We start from the raw sequence: 15,249 nt of genomic DNA, 5'->3' as shown, positions 1-15,249 counted from the left end.
CTGAAAGAGCAATTCAGGTCATTTTAATCAATGTTTCTGACAAAAGAGATTCCTGAGTAGTCATTTTCACTAATTCTAACCAAACTAACTTAGAGAAAATAAAAATGAATGGGATACAATGGCCTGTGTTTCTAAACTCAATTATCTCCCATTAGGTTCATCCCCTGAAGCACAAGTTTTCAAACCTGTTTGATGGATTGTTTAAATGCAAAATGATTTCAAGGTGATTTAATAATAATAACAGATGTTTGCATTCCATCTCAGCCTCCTCCTCACCTTGTCCACGTGTGGGTGCCAGTACTCATCATGTGTTGTCTTGGCTGCTGTGCTGTTCATCCTGGAGAAGAATGTTGGCTTGGTCAGGTACATGGCAGAGGAGCTGATCCCAAACACCTGAGCAATCCTCTGCAGAATCCTCTGCCTCACATCCCTGCAGAGAACACACAGGGCTGTCAGTGACACCTCCCTCCTGCTGCTCCTGTGCTCTTCATCACTCCCCCACTGCTTCTTCCTCACCTGAGAAACACGGGAACACACAGCCACATCTGATTTTACCTTGAGAAGGGAAGAGAGGAGAGGGGAGAGAGAGGGGAGAAAGAGGAAGAAAAGAGGGGAAAAAGAGAGGGGGAAGAGAGGGGAAAAAAGAGAGGGGAAAAAGAGAGGGGGAAAAAGAGAGGGGGGAAAAGAGAGGGGGAAAAAGAGAGGGGGGAAAAGAGAGGGGGGAAAAGAGAGGGGGAAAAAGAGAGGGGGAAAAAGAGAGGGGGAAAAAGAGAGGGGGAAAAAGAGAGGGGAAAAAGAGAGGGGAAAGAGGGGAGGGAAAAGGGAGGGAAAAGGGAAGGAAAAGAGAAAGAAGGGAAAGAGAAAGAAGGGAAAGAGAAAGAAGGGAAAGAGAAAGAAGAAGGGAAAGAGAAAGAAGGGAAAGAGAGGGAAAAGGGAGGGAGGGAAAGAGAAAAGAGAGAGAGAGAAAAGGAACCTCCCCCAGGGATTTTGGTTGGGGTTTGTTTCTTGGGGTTTTTTTTAATTGTCAGAATATCAAGGAATACAAACTTTGTCTCCTGTGGCTTAGGTTTGAAAATTTCTGTTTTCCTGAGTAATTCCACACCCATCCCACTGTTTGTTAACTGCTGAAAACGCTGAAGTCTTTCTCAGAGATATTCTTAATGCAAAGCAGGTAAAAGTGAAGTTGTACCTTCATTAAAGGCTTGCCTCTGAAGAACCTTTAATTACTTTTAAACCAACTGGTGAAGTCCCTGGCACCACGAAATTCAGGGTTCTTGGTCAACATATGTATTGGTATTATTACTTGATTTTTTTAAATGAATGCAAGATGTCTTTCAAAATTACACAATTCCAGTGTACAAACAAGATAATGTGAGAAAGCACATTTCTGAAGTTGTGCATGGAATTATATTAGTAGGTTTCTATCTTCCAGTGCATTTCTCCACTCAGCATAACTTTCAATGAAGTTTTCCCCAGGTGTTTCTTTAGGGAACTTAAAAGGTGACTAAAAAGAAGTGACAGAATTAAAACAAGACCTGTGGTGTGTGTCTACAGGCTGTGAAAGTCATCTCTTAAAATCCACAAGTACTAAAAAATACTAAATATTCATTCTGTTCACACCTAGTCCCTCACAAAAAATAGAAATAACACACACAGATTTGATTTTTTAACTGGTCTCACTTTACATTTTTAGGGGTCAATTCAAGCTATTTTACATGTGAAATATAAAAAGTATCAAATGAAGTCAGAGGGATTTTCAGGGATATATAAGGCTGCAAGAACTAAGTTTTCAAGTTTTTGAAAACTAAGTTTTCAAGTTCAGAGCTACACAGTGGTTGAGTTTGCAAAAGGAAAGAACCTACAGCTCCTTCCTCTCATGCTGTGGGAGGCTCATCTTGCTGTCTGCTTTTTCCAAGGAGCAGGATGCAGGAAAGGCTCTCAGAAAGCATTAAATGCAATTATTCATTTTGTGAATGGAGAGCTTTGAACAAGCCAGCTGAAGAATTCACAGCCACCAAGAGCAGAGCAGCTGATTCCCTGGCCCCTGCAGCAGCCAGGAATAAATCCCCTCCCAAGCAGTCAGGCCACAGTCTTGACATAACTGAACTCCTCCAGTTGTCCTGCTCTGCAAGGAGTCCTCCCTCTTCCTTCAGCATGATTCATTTTTCACTTTTAAAAGCTTTCTATTAAGGTCTGCTGTCTGGTGTTCAGAAGGCTCTGTTAAAGCTTCACTCCTCCTGGAGACTGATGTGCAATGCTTTGGGCACAATGTGTGTTGTGGATGCAAAGCCCTACTCAAAATGCCAATTACAGCTTTGAAAAGTAGAGTAAGGTCACTTTTTAGCCTAGAAAACCTCTTCTGTGCAGTCTGTTTTCTGCTGGCCAGGCCATTTCAACATTTATCAATATCATGACTGCAGGTTTTCATTCCATTCCCTGCCCTGCTGTTCCAAACACAAACTACTGGCAAAATACTTAAGGACAAAAACACTGTCCTTCATGTGTAAACCAAGTGACAAGAGAAGCCAAATTTCAGCTCAGAAGAAAAGAATGAATGAGCCCAAAACTGGGAGAGCCACATTATTCCCTCAGCAGCAGGAGCCTCCCTTCCTTCCCTCACTGCTCCTGGCTCTCCACAACTGTTGGGACAGTTCTGGTGGATTATGGCTACAAAGAAAGTATTTCTTCATGCTGGAGAAGCATTTATTTTCACAAGCACAGCAACTCTTGTCTCATTCAGGCTGCTGAGGTGTACCCTGGCTCTGAGCAGGTGCAATAACAGAGCTCTGCAGGGGCAAGAAATGCCCAGGAACAGCCTCCAGTCAAAAGCATCAGCACCAATTAATGCTCCCCCCACATCTGTCAGCAGCAGCCCTTGTCCATTTGCACTGAGCCACTGGGAAATACCAAAAGGCAGAGCAGAACTCCCTGAAAGGAGCACATGAGCACCAGATTCTGTAAAAAGAGTCACTGGTTTGAGTTAGGGTGATGAGGAAGAAAAAAAAAAGCCAGTGAAGTAGCTGGAAGTCCAAGGAACACACAACTTGAAAGAAAGGAAAAGCTTGCAAAGCTGCCAGATTAATGTAGCAGCAGCAGCAGCAGCAGAGAGAGCTGAAAGTGCCACTGAAAAGTTTCTGTGAGACACAGGCTGTGCCAGACCAACACAAAAAATGCAGTAAGGAGCCACTGCAAAGTATGACTCAGCCATGCTGACAGGAACACTCAAAGCTCAATCCACACAACTCCTGATGATCCCACTTGTCAGCACTGTCCAGGGAGCTGACAAAGCAAAGGGCTCCTGCAGCCAGAGAGCTCCAACAGCAATCACACACACCACAGACACAGCAAGCAAAGCCACAGCTCCTCCCCTGCTCCTCCTGTCTCTGCCTTCACAACCTGTCAGCTTTTGGGAATAAATCTTCTGCCTGTGCTGTTTTCTGCTCAACTCACCCCATCCACCATGCAACCTGATTAAAGGTCTCCCTTCTGAATAAACATTTCATTTATTATGTGCAACAAGAGGGATTGCTGTAATGTGCTTGGCAGATGGTGGTTAAAGCATCAGCCTAGAAACCATAACTGAGTCTGAAGCAATGTAATTTTGACAGAGACAGTTCAGAAATCAGGCCCCTGGCTCAGGATGCCTTCTCAGCTTTGTGATTGTTGCAATCAGTAATACTTAGACATGAATTACATTCAGTTATTTCTCCCAAGAGTGTATTTTTAAAGTGACCTTGGTAGGTAAGGGGAAGTAATGAAGATAAATGCTCCCAAAAATAGCATAAAATCATTCATTAAGGCCATAAAGTACTACAGTCCATGCTAAAGCACTGCCATTAATAGGAACAAAAGCATTTAATAATGTATTTTGTAATAGCTTCATATCTAGTAGACTGAAACATCCCCTATACTGGCATCAAATCCCATTGGAATATTGACACTCCCTAGCAGCTGTCTCATCTCACAGCATAAAGTTATAAAATTATTGAAAAATTGAATGCTTCTGTTCATGTAAAAGAGAAATTATCCAAAGTTCAATAATAATCAAGCAATCATCTAATTTTTCCAATATTGGGATCAGAAGTAAAAATATTTTAAAGAAGTTCATCTATGAAGACAATGACATCTAAAAACAACTGTTAAACAGAAATAAGCTTGAAGTGATTAATATTTTAGGATTATATTAATGAATTACTATTTTAATAAAACTAATAAACCCATTTGGCTACTTAACATTCCTTCCACCACTAGAGGGAGATCAGATTCCTTCACACAGGCAAAAAAAAAAAGACTAAAAAAAAAAAAAAAAAAAGAGTTCAAATATTCAAATCAGGGACATTTTAAATGATGAGAAACCAACTGTAATGCAAAACCAAGGAATTACTGTGTCTAGTCAATAAAGAATGCTTGTTCCTAAACTCTGACCACACACCTTCCCAGCCACATGGAACTCGTTAGCTTTGCTGTGTTTGTCAAGTGCATGAGCAGGGCTGCAGGGAAGCTGGGAGCATCAGATGCCAGAGCTGTTCCATTATAGAGTTATTTCATCCTCTGGCTGCTTCTCCAGCCAGAATATGAATCATCTCAACTCCTTCCACTTCCTGCTTTACAATTTTTAATGTTTTGCAACACTCTGCCTCAAAAAAACCCCAAGTTCCTGATGTAATACTAGCCCAGAACTGTGTCCATCATCTCACACAACCCCAGGATAATGTGTGAAAGAGGAGGTAATGAGGATTTCCATCCCAAATCCCCACAGAGCTCAGAGGAGCAGCTCTTCTTGCTGGGAGGGAGGGAAATGTGTGGTGCTGCCATCACCCTAAATACATTCACACCACAAAACTGTCCTGATGTGGCTGATGTTGTTTATCAGTCATCAAAAAAAATCCTTTTACTTCTCTTCCTGGAGACATGTAGTTCTCAGATATTGCTATTTTGAGCTGCAAAATCCAGTGGCTGAATGCAAAGGGCAATCCCCTCCCAGGCTGCACTCCACAAAAAACTCAAAACCATAGAAAGTTCTGGTTTGTGGCTCACTCAGCAGTTATTGAAAATCTTTACCGGTATAAGGCAAAATCCTCTTCTGTGAAGATGTCTTGAATTTTGTCCCCAAAGTACCTGAAAAATTAAACAACAGTCTAAAAGAGGAGTTGCTGAATCATACTGAGCAATAACAAGACAACTCCTTACCCCCAATCAAAAAGTGACACAACACAAAAAACAAATATTACAAATGCTTTGGAGCATTATGTCCAAAAAAGATCAAATATTAAAAGATTAAAGGATTGAAAAACTGCATCTGGTAATGGCATTCCACAGGCATTAAAAAAATCCCCTCCCACATCATGAAATAAGCACAGGGATTCAAGTTTTTAATGGTTCAGGCTATTTGATTTCTTCCACTCTGAATAAACTGAACTATAACTGTGAAAAAATACTATGATTAAGCAGTGCAAAACCATCAAAATAAAGATAATGGCAGCTTTCAAAGTGCCCAGTTCAATAAAAGATCCATTTTCATGCCAGGAAAGCTCTTTAACTGGTCATGGAAACTGTGGTGGATGCAGCCAAGTTCCATAATTTCTCAGCACCAATCCCAGCCCAGGGGCTGGAGACACTGGAAGAGGCAGTGGGCAGGGAAGGGATGGGATGACAGCAGGCAGGAAGCCACAGCCTCATTTTACCTGTACAGATTAACAAAATGCTTCCCCAGGGAAAGAGCTCCAGAGTGCAAGTCCAGAATTGATGCCTGGAAAAGGAAACAAAGAAGGAAAAATGAGCATGAAAAGGTTTTAGCATTATTTAACTATGACCTTTAATAACTGTCCCAAATTGCCTCTCACTTTCCACAGCCTCCCAAGTAAAAGCAGCTTCCAGCTCTGGGTTCACAATACAACATTTATTTTACAACTAAAAACCTCCCTCAGATCCCTGCAGAGATGCAGAGATTATCAAGGTATTATGAAAAAAAAAGCACAGGACTGCTATTTCTGAGATTCAGATCTGACAGGGAATTGCCAGTCTCCCCCCATGGGCTCAGGGTAAATCTCTGCTCCAGGATCCCTTCTTGAACACATTTCCCTTCCACACACATTTTCCAGTATTTGGGTGCTCAAGTAGCAGCACTAATATTTATCTTGCCCTGCATTTGTTATTAAAACTTCTCCTTCACCACGAGATCCTGTATACTTCTCATATTTAATACAGACATTAAAAAGTCTGTTTCAAAGTACAATTAGAATTCTAAGGCTTGCTAGGGCCAAACTTTCTTTTCCTCAATTTCTAAACTGCTATAAAAGAAAACCACATAGTGAAAAGGAAAATTCAATGCATTTCTTCATCCAATTCAAGCCAAACTCTTCTGCTGAGCTCCCAACAAGCTGCAAAGATTAGCATTCATATTTGCCAGAAGAGAGGATTCTAAAATGTTTCTCTAAATTGAATAAAGTACACTTTTGTATGTCCCTTGCTGTCCACAAAACATGCTTGTTCTGCATCAGTTCTAAAATATTTAAAAATAGAACTGTCTAATAGAAGTCTTTTTGTTATTTACACTGGAAATATCAAGGAGCACCAGTTAATTAACCTGAGTGGCACTGAAGTAATGACAGCTCTGATGCACAATATCTGGGCATTCATCTTGGAATTTGCCATTGTTTGGATGCACCACAGACCATTCACACCATTCTAACAAAACCCCAGCAGTAATAACAGTGGGGACAGGGGAACACACTCATCACAGTCCCTTAGAGAATCTCTGCAGCCTCAATTGCTCCATTAGAAGAGATAATAACAACTTTTTTTTAAACAAACCTACACAAATAACCTTATTTACCCCTTGAAAAATACATAAAGTAACAAGTGACTGGAGTGGACACAGCATGAGCTTTTCTGATCTGCCCTTGCCACTGTTCTCCAAAAGCTTCAGAGGACTGTTAAGGAAACAATCTCCCTCTCAGGCAAGAGCAGCTCTTGTGTCAAGCTTTACTCAAACTTCAGAAGCCAAATACTTGCATCTGTTTGTTTCTGGTTCTGTACAAAAATCTAAACCACAGCTAAAAGAAGTAAAACTGCTCCTGTGTAGCTTCCAAGATACGTTTGTGACCATATTAAAGTAAATTATAAGAAGTAGCACAATACAGCTGAGAAGATTAATTTAAAAACAAATTTGCCTTTCTATCTCTTTCCACATGCTTTTCAAACTTACACATTTCTTCTCACTCCCCAAGCTCCAGATGATTCCAGTTAGGAAGATCCAAAATAACAAAATTAATCAATTAAAGAAAAACCCTTAAGTACTGCAGTTATTCACAGCTGAGAAGGCAACAGCTACAAGAGAAAGGCTAGAAAAGCCAGATAAAGGATGAAAAGGGAACCTGAAAAAGAAAGAATATTCTTCAGGGTTGTTTCAGACAGGGGAAAACAGCTGACTGCCAAGACAGGAACTTTCTTACACATGAGCACAACAGCTACCTGGGAAAGAAAGAGGAACACATTTATTTTGGCCTCTGTCACTTCAGAATATTTAACATTTTCAGCATCATTTCTGACACTGAGAATAAAATCTTGATTACCTCAAGTCCTGCTCTCTGATCAAGGGCCAGCCTGCAGCTCAGGACAGTGCTCCCAGGCTGAAAGGCCTCCAAGGTTTGCCTAAAGATGGCAAACACTCACACTCCTATTTGTGAGAGACTGACAGAACTACCCCATGTCCTGGTTTACAGAACTCTCTAAAGAAGTGAAATAGAACTTTCTGGAAAAAACCAGAAAGAACAAACATGTTCTTCTGGACCTTCACTACTTATAGTCCCATATTCTCCACCCTCTTACTGCTAAAGGAACTCAAAAAGAATATTTAAGTACCCAGCACTTCTCAGCTTATGGCAAAAAGGACCCCTGTCCCCATCCTGGAAAGCCTGACAGGTCCTGCCCTGGTTCCTCACTAAAAGGGATTGCCAACAATGAAATACCTGTTCACATCCACACCAGTTCCTCCCTGATAAGGTTTTATGTGATATTCTGAAAGCAAGCAGCAGCCACATGACCCAAAGGAGGAAAAGGAGAAAATCTTCATTATGCTTGTCTCCAGAGGAGCTGGCAGCTGCCAAAACCTCCCCCAGGGCTCCTGTGGGAATGCTCCACACTCCAGCTGAGGGGTGAGAATGGAGCTTCCACAGGGGCACAGAAATGGGCTGGAGATGCCTTGTGCAGGCTGAGCTAGAGCAGAGGCTGGGCAGAGCTAAAGAATGAAGCAGGGATTTATTAAAGGATCTCCTCCATGGATCCACCTTGGGCAGCACCAGAGCCCAGCCAGGGCTGCACCCAAGATGAACCAAAATGGCCCCAAAATGCACGGCCGGGCACGGGGTCTCTCCCTGGGATCAGCTCTGCTCCATTTGCACCTTGCAGTTCATTGTCCCATCCCAGCTTTAGCCCATCCAGTCCCATCCTTGTTTTTCTCTCTCCAGCCCACGGGGTTTGTGCTCTTGGGCTGAGATTTGGATCATTTGTCCTTGGTGCCCATCTGGAGCAGGAATTGTTTTGTCTCCCTGCTCTGTGCAGAGCTCACCATCCCCTGATGTGAAGCTCAGACCCACACACTACAGCAGCACAGAATCTGAAAAATATAAAAACTAAAACCTGAGGCATTGTGACAGTAAATGAGTTGTCCCATTTACACCAGGGGGTTGCTATGATGGCAGCACCTGCAAGACCTGAGTGAATGAGTCAGGACTGAAGTGCTCACACCAGCAGAGGTGACGTGCAGAAAAAATATCAGGGAGGGAAGAATTACAAAATCATAGAAGGCTGAAAAGGTTAATATCATTATCTATACAAAGAAGAAAAAAGCTGAGGCAAACATTAAGACAACTAATGCAATTTCCATTCTGTGAATAAGGAACAGAGTATAAAACTCCTTTACAGAGACAGATGTAGAAGGGAAAGCAGCTTGCTGGTGGAGAAAATATTCCTGTTTGGATTCTGCAGGAAGTTAGACCAGAAGATTACCGTGGCCCCTCTAGCTTCACTCTGTGTGTCTCTGCATAAATAAATATAAACCCAGGAAAAGTTACAAAGGAAGATAAGAAAGCTGAGCATGACAACTGGGGCGTGACCCCAGGGAGGCTTCAATAATTCAAATGTTTGTCAAGACTTTCTCAACATAAAAAGATGGAATGGGAAACAAGTTTTGGTGCTATGCTCCACTACTCCAGGGAAGGGCAGCAAACAAAGGGAGGAGAGAATTAAACAAGTCACAAACTGCAAGTTTACACCTTTAAATTAATAAATTATATCTAGACACACAGACACAAACCCACTTCGGAGAATTCAAAATATAACAACTATGACAGGCAAAAAAAAGAAAAAAAAAATCAAAAAAACAAAAAAACCCCCAGACATGTTGCTTACAAAGGGGTTAAGAGGAAACTCCAGGCAATGAAAATGTAGTCTGAATCCCAACAGAAACCTGTACCAGTTTTATTTTGACTAGCAAAGAGAACAAAGTGGCTAAAGTAAGAATTAAAAATCATTAAACAGCAACAGTAATTTTGAGATATTTTAAAGGAAGAATTAGTCTTACAGCAGACATAACTGGACAGAATCATCCAAACACTCTAAAGCCAAAGAAATTTAAAGCAATAAGCCTGACCTACTCCAAGTGGCTGGAAGCTTGGGAGCACACAGATATGGATGGATTGAAAGTAAGGACTGAAATATTCTTTATGCTCTGTGGATAAGAGACTGGAAAAGATGAAAGGCTCCAACAAAGAGACAGTTCCATCTGAAGCCCATCAGCAAACATCCAGCAGGATCCAATGGTATCTGAGAGAGCCAGGAGAGCACTGCCAGGAAAAGATTTGTACCATGACACCAGGAATATGGGCTGGCACATGGGGAAAGGAAGAGGAAACAAGCAGGACAGGAATAAAAGAAACTGGGTAAGGAAAGTGTATTTAAAATCATATTAAAAGTATGATGTAAAATATATTCAAAATATTAGAAACTGGGTAAGGAGAGTGTTATTTAAAATAATATTTAAAATATTATTTTAAATATATTAAAGATATTAGAAACTGGGTAAGGAGAGTGTATTTAAAATCATATTCTGCTGAATAGGATTCTTCCCTGTGAGAGCAGGCAGGCCCTGGCACAGGGTGCCCAGAGCAGCTGTGGCTGCCCCTGGATCCCTGGCAGTGCCCAAGGCCAGGCTGGACACTGGGGCTGGAGCAGCCTGGGACAGTGGGAGGTGTCCCTGCCATGGCAGGGGTGGCACTGGGTGGGATTTAAGGTCCCTCCTAATCCAAACCATTCTATGACTTTTACAATTTCCCAGAAGCACTGCCCAGCTCTTGTTTCTAACATCTTTCAGTTTTGATCCATTATCTTGGTTAAGTGTTCAATACAACATCACACTTCTTGATCCTTTCCCTGAGGATTAAGAAGTTCCTCACATTTACAGATGATGAGACATGTGAGAAGGCTTGGCTCAGAGCTCACACCTCTCCACAGACATCAGATTTTTAACAGATTTATTTTATTGCAGTGAGAGAGAAGAAGCAACTTCCCCTCCCTCTCATTTATTTCCCCTTAAAAAAAAAAAAAAGGCAAAATGAAGCTTCCAAAGTAACAGAGATAATTCTTGGTTTATATTTTTTACACATCTTTCTCAGCAATCACAAGGACAATAAATTCTTATTTTTTTTTCCACTTCCCTCTTCTTTTTTTGCTAATATATGCCCTAATTCAGCAGAGGCCTAAAGGAGTGGCTCTGTTTAGAAATACTCAAGAAACAGTTCCTGTTCACACTTAAAACATTCTGAGAACAAAGATGAGGGAAAGAAATTAAAATGAATGTGCTCATTAAAGAGAAGTGAAATTCTTTCAAAACATTTTCTGTTAAAGATTATTATTCCAAGGGCTACTTAAGACATTACATGGTTTTCTTGTCTCTACAAATCCAATCTTTATATGATGCTGTGAAGCACTGTAATTTACTTTCAGAAGATAAACTTTTACAGTTCTGCTATAGCAACCGTTTCCAGATGAAGAAAAAAAATCACTTCAAGAGAGGTGCTAAAAATAATTAAATACAAGGAAATGGCAACTGTATTGCAGGAGTCAGGAGTTACACTGCTAGCACAAGTATTAATGAGAAATAACTTTCCAAATCTATTATTTTCCAAGTCTGAACAGATGGAAAAAATCTCCATCTCCTCACCTCAGCCCCAAAAAATGCATTTATAATCTTGCCTTGGCAGTAAAAGAAGGTAGAAAATAACAGGACACTGCTCACCCCTCCATCAGATCCTCCCAAGGACAGTCCCCTCTCTGCTATTCTGCAGGCAAAACAATAATCTCAGATGAGAACTGGAGTGTGATTAATTTGTCCTTTAATGTCCTTATTTACAACATGGAACTCCCCAGAGAGTGGGATTTGATGCATCAGGTAGAACCCAACTGAGTTAACAGCAGCTCCCATTTCTTGGAAACTGAACCTTCCAGCCTGTCATGAAAATGAAGAATTTGTGCTGCAGAACATTTCTGAGCTTGCAGCTCCCTTCCACAAATCCCAAAAATACCCTAAAACCAGTCCCTTCACAGAGGACTGCTGCTGATCTGCTGGTGAGTACCCAGCCAGACACACAGCTGCAATCAGGCTCACATTGTTTAGTTCTGCTTTTAAAGGCCAAATGGAGGCCAAGTGAAGATCCTTTAAAACTTATTTAATTCATTTTCCTTTCTTTCTGTGAAGCGCTCATGCCCTCAGAGCCAGGGAGATTCTGTGTGAAAGAACTGCCCCCACTACAGTAAAAATGGAAAATGGCTTTAATAACAAAAATGTCATGTTTTGATCAGTCTAACCCATCCTGCTCACCCATCCTACCCCTCAGATTGGCACAATGTCATTGAAATTAGTGCTTTTAAAAGTCAGAGCTAAAAGAAGAGTTACCTACGAATTCTTTCAGCTTCTTCTCTTGTGATTACAGCATCTGTCACACCTCTTCCACACTTCCTAGGAGTGCAACCTGCAACACAAAAAGGAGGAAAAGAACCCATTGAAACCACTTCAGCCACCTGAAGGGCAGGTTTTTAAATGAGCCTTTGCACAAAAGTCTCTCTTGAAGCCACTCTTGAAGCACACAGCTTGGATACATAAGATTTAAAAAGTCTCCTAAAGTTCACTGCTAAGAAATCTAACATTAAATTTTAAAAGCTCCAGGGAATAACAAGTCAGCAGCAGGAGTTCCAGGTGAAGAATATATGAAAGTTCTTGTAAGTCTTGTTGACAACAATCTTCAGGCAAGAAGAAGAAATAAAATCAGTTCTGAGCCACCAGAGACCTTGGGATGTTACATCTGGCACTTTTCTGAGGAAGATCCATATACAGATGTAAAGCCCCAGGAGAGAGGGGCTGAGTGTGGTTTCAGTGCTCCTGAACTGAGTGTCACTTCAAGGATTATTTATTCTCAGAACACAAAACTCCTGGAAAGAAATCCATCAATTCACCCATGGAGGACAAAAGCATCACTGTGCTCTGATCAAAGGCAGCTCATAACAATCACCAGGCAGATGGGAGAAGTTTTGCCAGGAATTTTACAGGAATTTCTATTCCCTGTGACTGGATAAACCCAGCTACATGTCAGGTGGGCTGCAAGGGAAAGCTGATTTTCAAGTAGAGTAAACTCAAAGGAGAAATTCAATACTCCAGGACAAACCTGGCTGTTGAGAGCTTCCTTTCTACAACATTCTGCAAAGATTTCTGATTTCAGACAAGATGTGCTCCTTTTCCAGCTGCAAATATCCAGGCTTGGCAAAACTACAGGGTTACCTCAGACAATTGTTACATGTCTGGGGTCTGGAAGCAGGAGCTGCTCTGAAAGCAACAGCACAAGCTTCCCCAAATGGAGAAAAACCTCCAGCAAACAGGAAAATGTAGTCCAGCATAAAGTCAGTCAGGTACCAACAGCACAGCACAAACACCAGGTGAATGCTCAGGAAAAATCAGAACAGTCTGTTTGAAAATGGCTTCAGCAGTAAGAAAAACCAGAACAGTCTGTTTGAAAATGGTTTCAGCAGTAAGAAAAGTGTCCTCTCTGTCTCAGAGACCTCGGCACATGTGAGCAAGGAAGAGTCAAAGGCATACCAGGATAATCTCAGGAGAAATTCAGATTAGTACTGCAGGTACCTGGTAGATTCCATAAATTTGTGCCCAGTAGACACAAAACCATCCCTTTATCTCAGTTATAACCTGTATTTCAGTTTCTCTCAAGGTACTCAGAGCAAAGTGATTTTCAGAGTTATGATATTTCCCCAGCTAACTCAAGAGGAGCTTGGTTTGTTGAGTATCTCTAGAAAACATATTGCTTTTTTTGAGAAGGATGACATAAGGTAACGTGGTATGCCATTTTGCTCTTAATTTGCATTAAAGTTTATATTCTGAAAGAATTAATGGTTGCAATTCCCCTCTTGCAAAAGAGCTTCCAGCTCAGCCTGTAGTAGCAGAATTATCTGTGCTTCTTGAGATATTAATTGTTCCTGCTTGGTTTTTTTAATATTGTTATGGTGTCCAGAGAAATTGTAAAAAGTGGGTGCTATAGAGTAAAATTTTGTACTTGTAAAAAAAGGGGAGGAAAAAATGGTATGATTTGAAAACCTTGATCTGATCTGGTCCTTTATCTGGTAAGGCACCATCAGCTCTGGCTACCAGATAAATCAAGGTACAGAGGAACATCCAAAACATGTAAAACACAAATATTGCCACTGGCCCCTGCTCCCATTCAGCACAAAAACCAGAATGCAACACAAGGGACCAGGTGCCCAAACTGCAGCTGTGTCTCCTTCTCAGTGATATTTAACCAAGAACCACTCACTGCTGAGCCAGAGAGGATTCACAGGAGAAAAAAGCTTTGGTAAGAATTTCCCCTGAGGCACAGGATGGTAGGAAGGGACTTTGGAGATCATCTCATTCCTCCTGCCCTGGGCAAGGAACAATCCCTCTGCAAGGCAGAGATTTACAGCTGCCATCCCCACAGCAGGCTGTATTAGCCCTTTCCACATCCCCTGGCCCTGTCTCTGGAAAAGCACCTTAACTCTGGCTCCTGGGCAGTGCCCACGGATGTTCTGTGCACTGACACAAAATGCCAGCACCCAGCAGAAATAAGAATTCACCACACACAGTGGCCACAGTAGGTTTAAGCAGTTAGCTGTGTCTCAGGAGAGCAGAAATGGCCAAGATCTGCTCCAGAGTTTAGAATTCAGGTGAGACTGTGCTCACATTACACCTTATACCTTCTGCAAATATAATAAGTGAAGTGCTTGGCCTCTGAAAAATAGCAGCTTTTATTTGGTATGAAGTTTATTTACAGGCAGGCAGTGCTAAGGGAATAAATCCTGCTCTGACACCAGCTACCAAATCACTTGAAGCAAACTGGAAGCTCAGTTGCACCAAGTTCAGCTGGAAGCAGGGACAGGTGCATAAATAAAAAGCTCATTTTAGCTGTGGAAACTTCACAGCTGAGCATCAGACACTGAGTGGTGACAGGAATGTGCCTCCTCCTGACACAGAGCCCGCAGCTGAGGGTGCCAAGCCAGGCTAAAGACTGAGAATGAAAAGCTATTGAGTGACAGAAACCTATTTCCAAGTGCCTAAAGCTGCTGAGCTGATCCATAATTCCCATTTTCTGCCTGGCTCTGCTGTGGGGAACACACAACACTCCTCCACAGCTCATCACCACCCTCTCGTGGGAAAATTATCACAGCTCAGCTTTAATAAACCAATTAACAGCTGGATCCTCAAAAGCATGGTCACAACATAGATAAAATTAAATTTAAAAAAAATTTAAAAAACCAAAAACCCCATAAATAAAACCCAAATCAATTACAGCACTTAAGCAGCAGCACCAAGCAAACACTTAATTAAAAAGGTGAGTCAATTATCCCCATGTAAAGCCAAGAGGTGAGACCTCACCCTGCAGTCAGCACTTGCTGCTGCCCCCCAGACACCCCCAAAAATAAAGAATAAATTCATTCCTGTTCCTGAAGAGATGTGCTTCAAGTTCCTGCCTTCCTTACAGTGAAAAGAATAGCATGAAAAAGAAGGAATAGAAAGAAAACAATGAAAAGCATAACTGGTGGGATGGCCCAGACCACAAGCTCAAAAAATTGCTCTTGCAAACCTGGGAAGGGAAAAGTAAAGTTTTGTTGGTTTGGGAGGTTTCTTTTGGTAAGCAAACACTGCAGCAGCAG

The 15,249-nt window shown here is 41.6% G+C and overlaps 1 protein-coding gene across 1 annotated transcript in view; it reads right to left on the bottom strand.

Moving 5' to 3' along the window:
- OGFOD3 (2-oxoglutarate and iron dependent oxygenase domain containing 3) overlaps positions 1-15,249 on the bottom strand; it is a 35,839-nt gene that overhangs the window by 18,011 nt on the left and 2,579 nt on the right. The window contains exons 3-7 of the mRNA XM_059864001.1: positions 11,954-12,029; positions 11,297-11,339; positions 5,685-5,749; positions 5,062-5,118; positions 277-430 (exon numbers count right to left, since the gene is read on the bottom strand). Coding sequence (XP_059719984.1) covers positions 277-430; positions 5,062-5,118; positions 5,685-5,749; positions 11,297-11,339; positions 11,954-12,029 — 395 coding nt within the window. The remainder of the gene's footprint in view (positions 1-276; positions 431-5,061; positions 5,119-5,684; positions 5,750-11,296; positions 11,340-11,953; positions 12,030-15,249) is intronic.

The sequence above is a fragment of the Haemorhous mexicanus genome, chromosome 20, assembly GCF_027477595.1.
Source record: "Haemorhous mexicanus isolate bHaeMex1 chromosome 20, bHaeMex1.pri, whole genome shotgun sequence".
NCBI lineage: Eukaryota > Metazoa > Chordata > Aves > Passeriformes > Fringillidae > Haemorhous > Haemorhous mexicanus.
The sequence above is the reverse complement of the archived record's forward strand: the minus strand, read 5'-3'. Positions and strand labels throughout refer to the sequence as shown.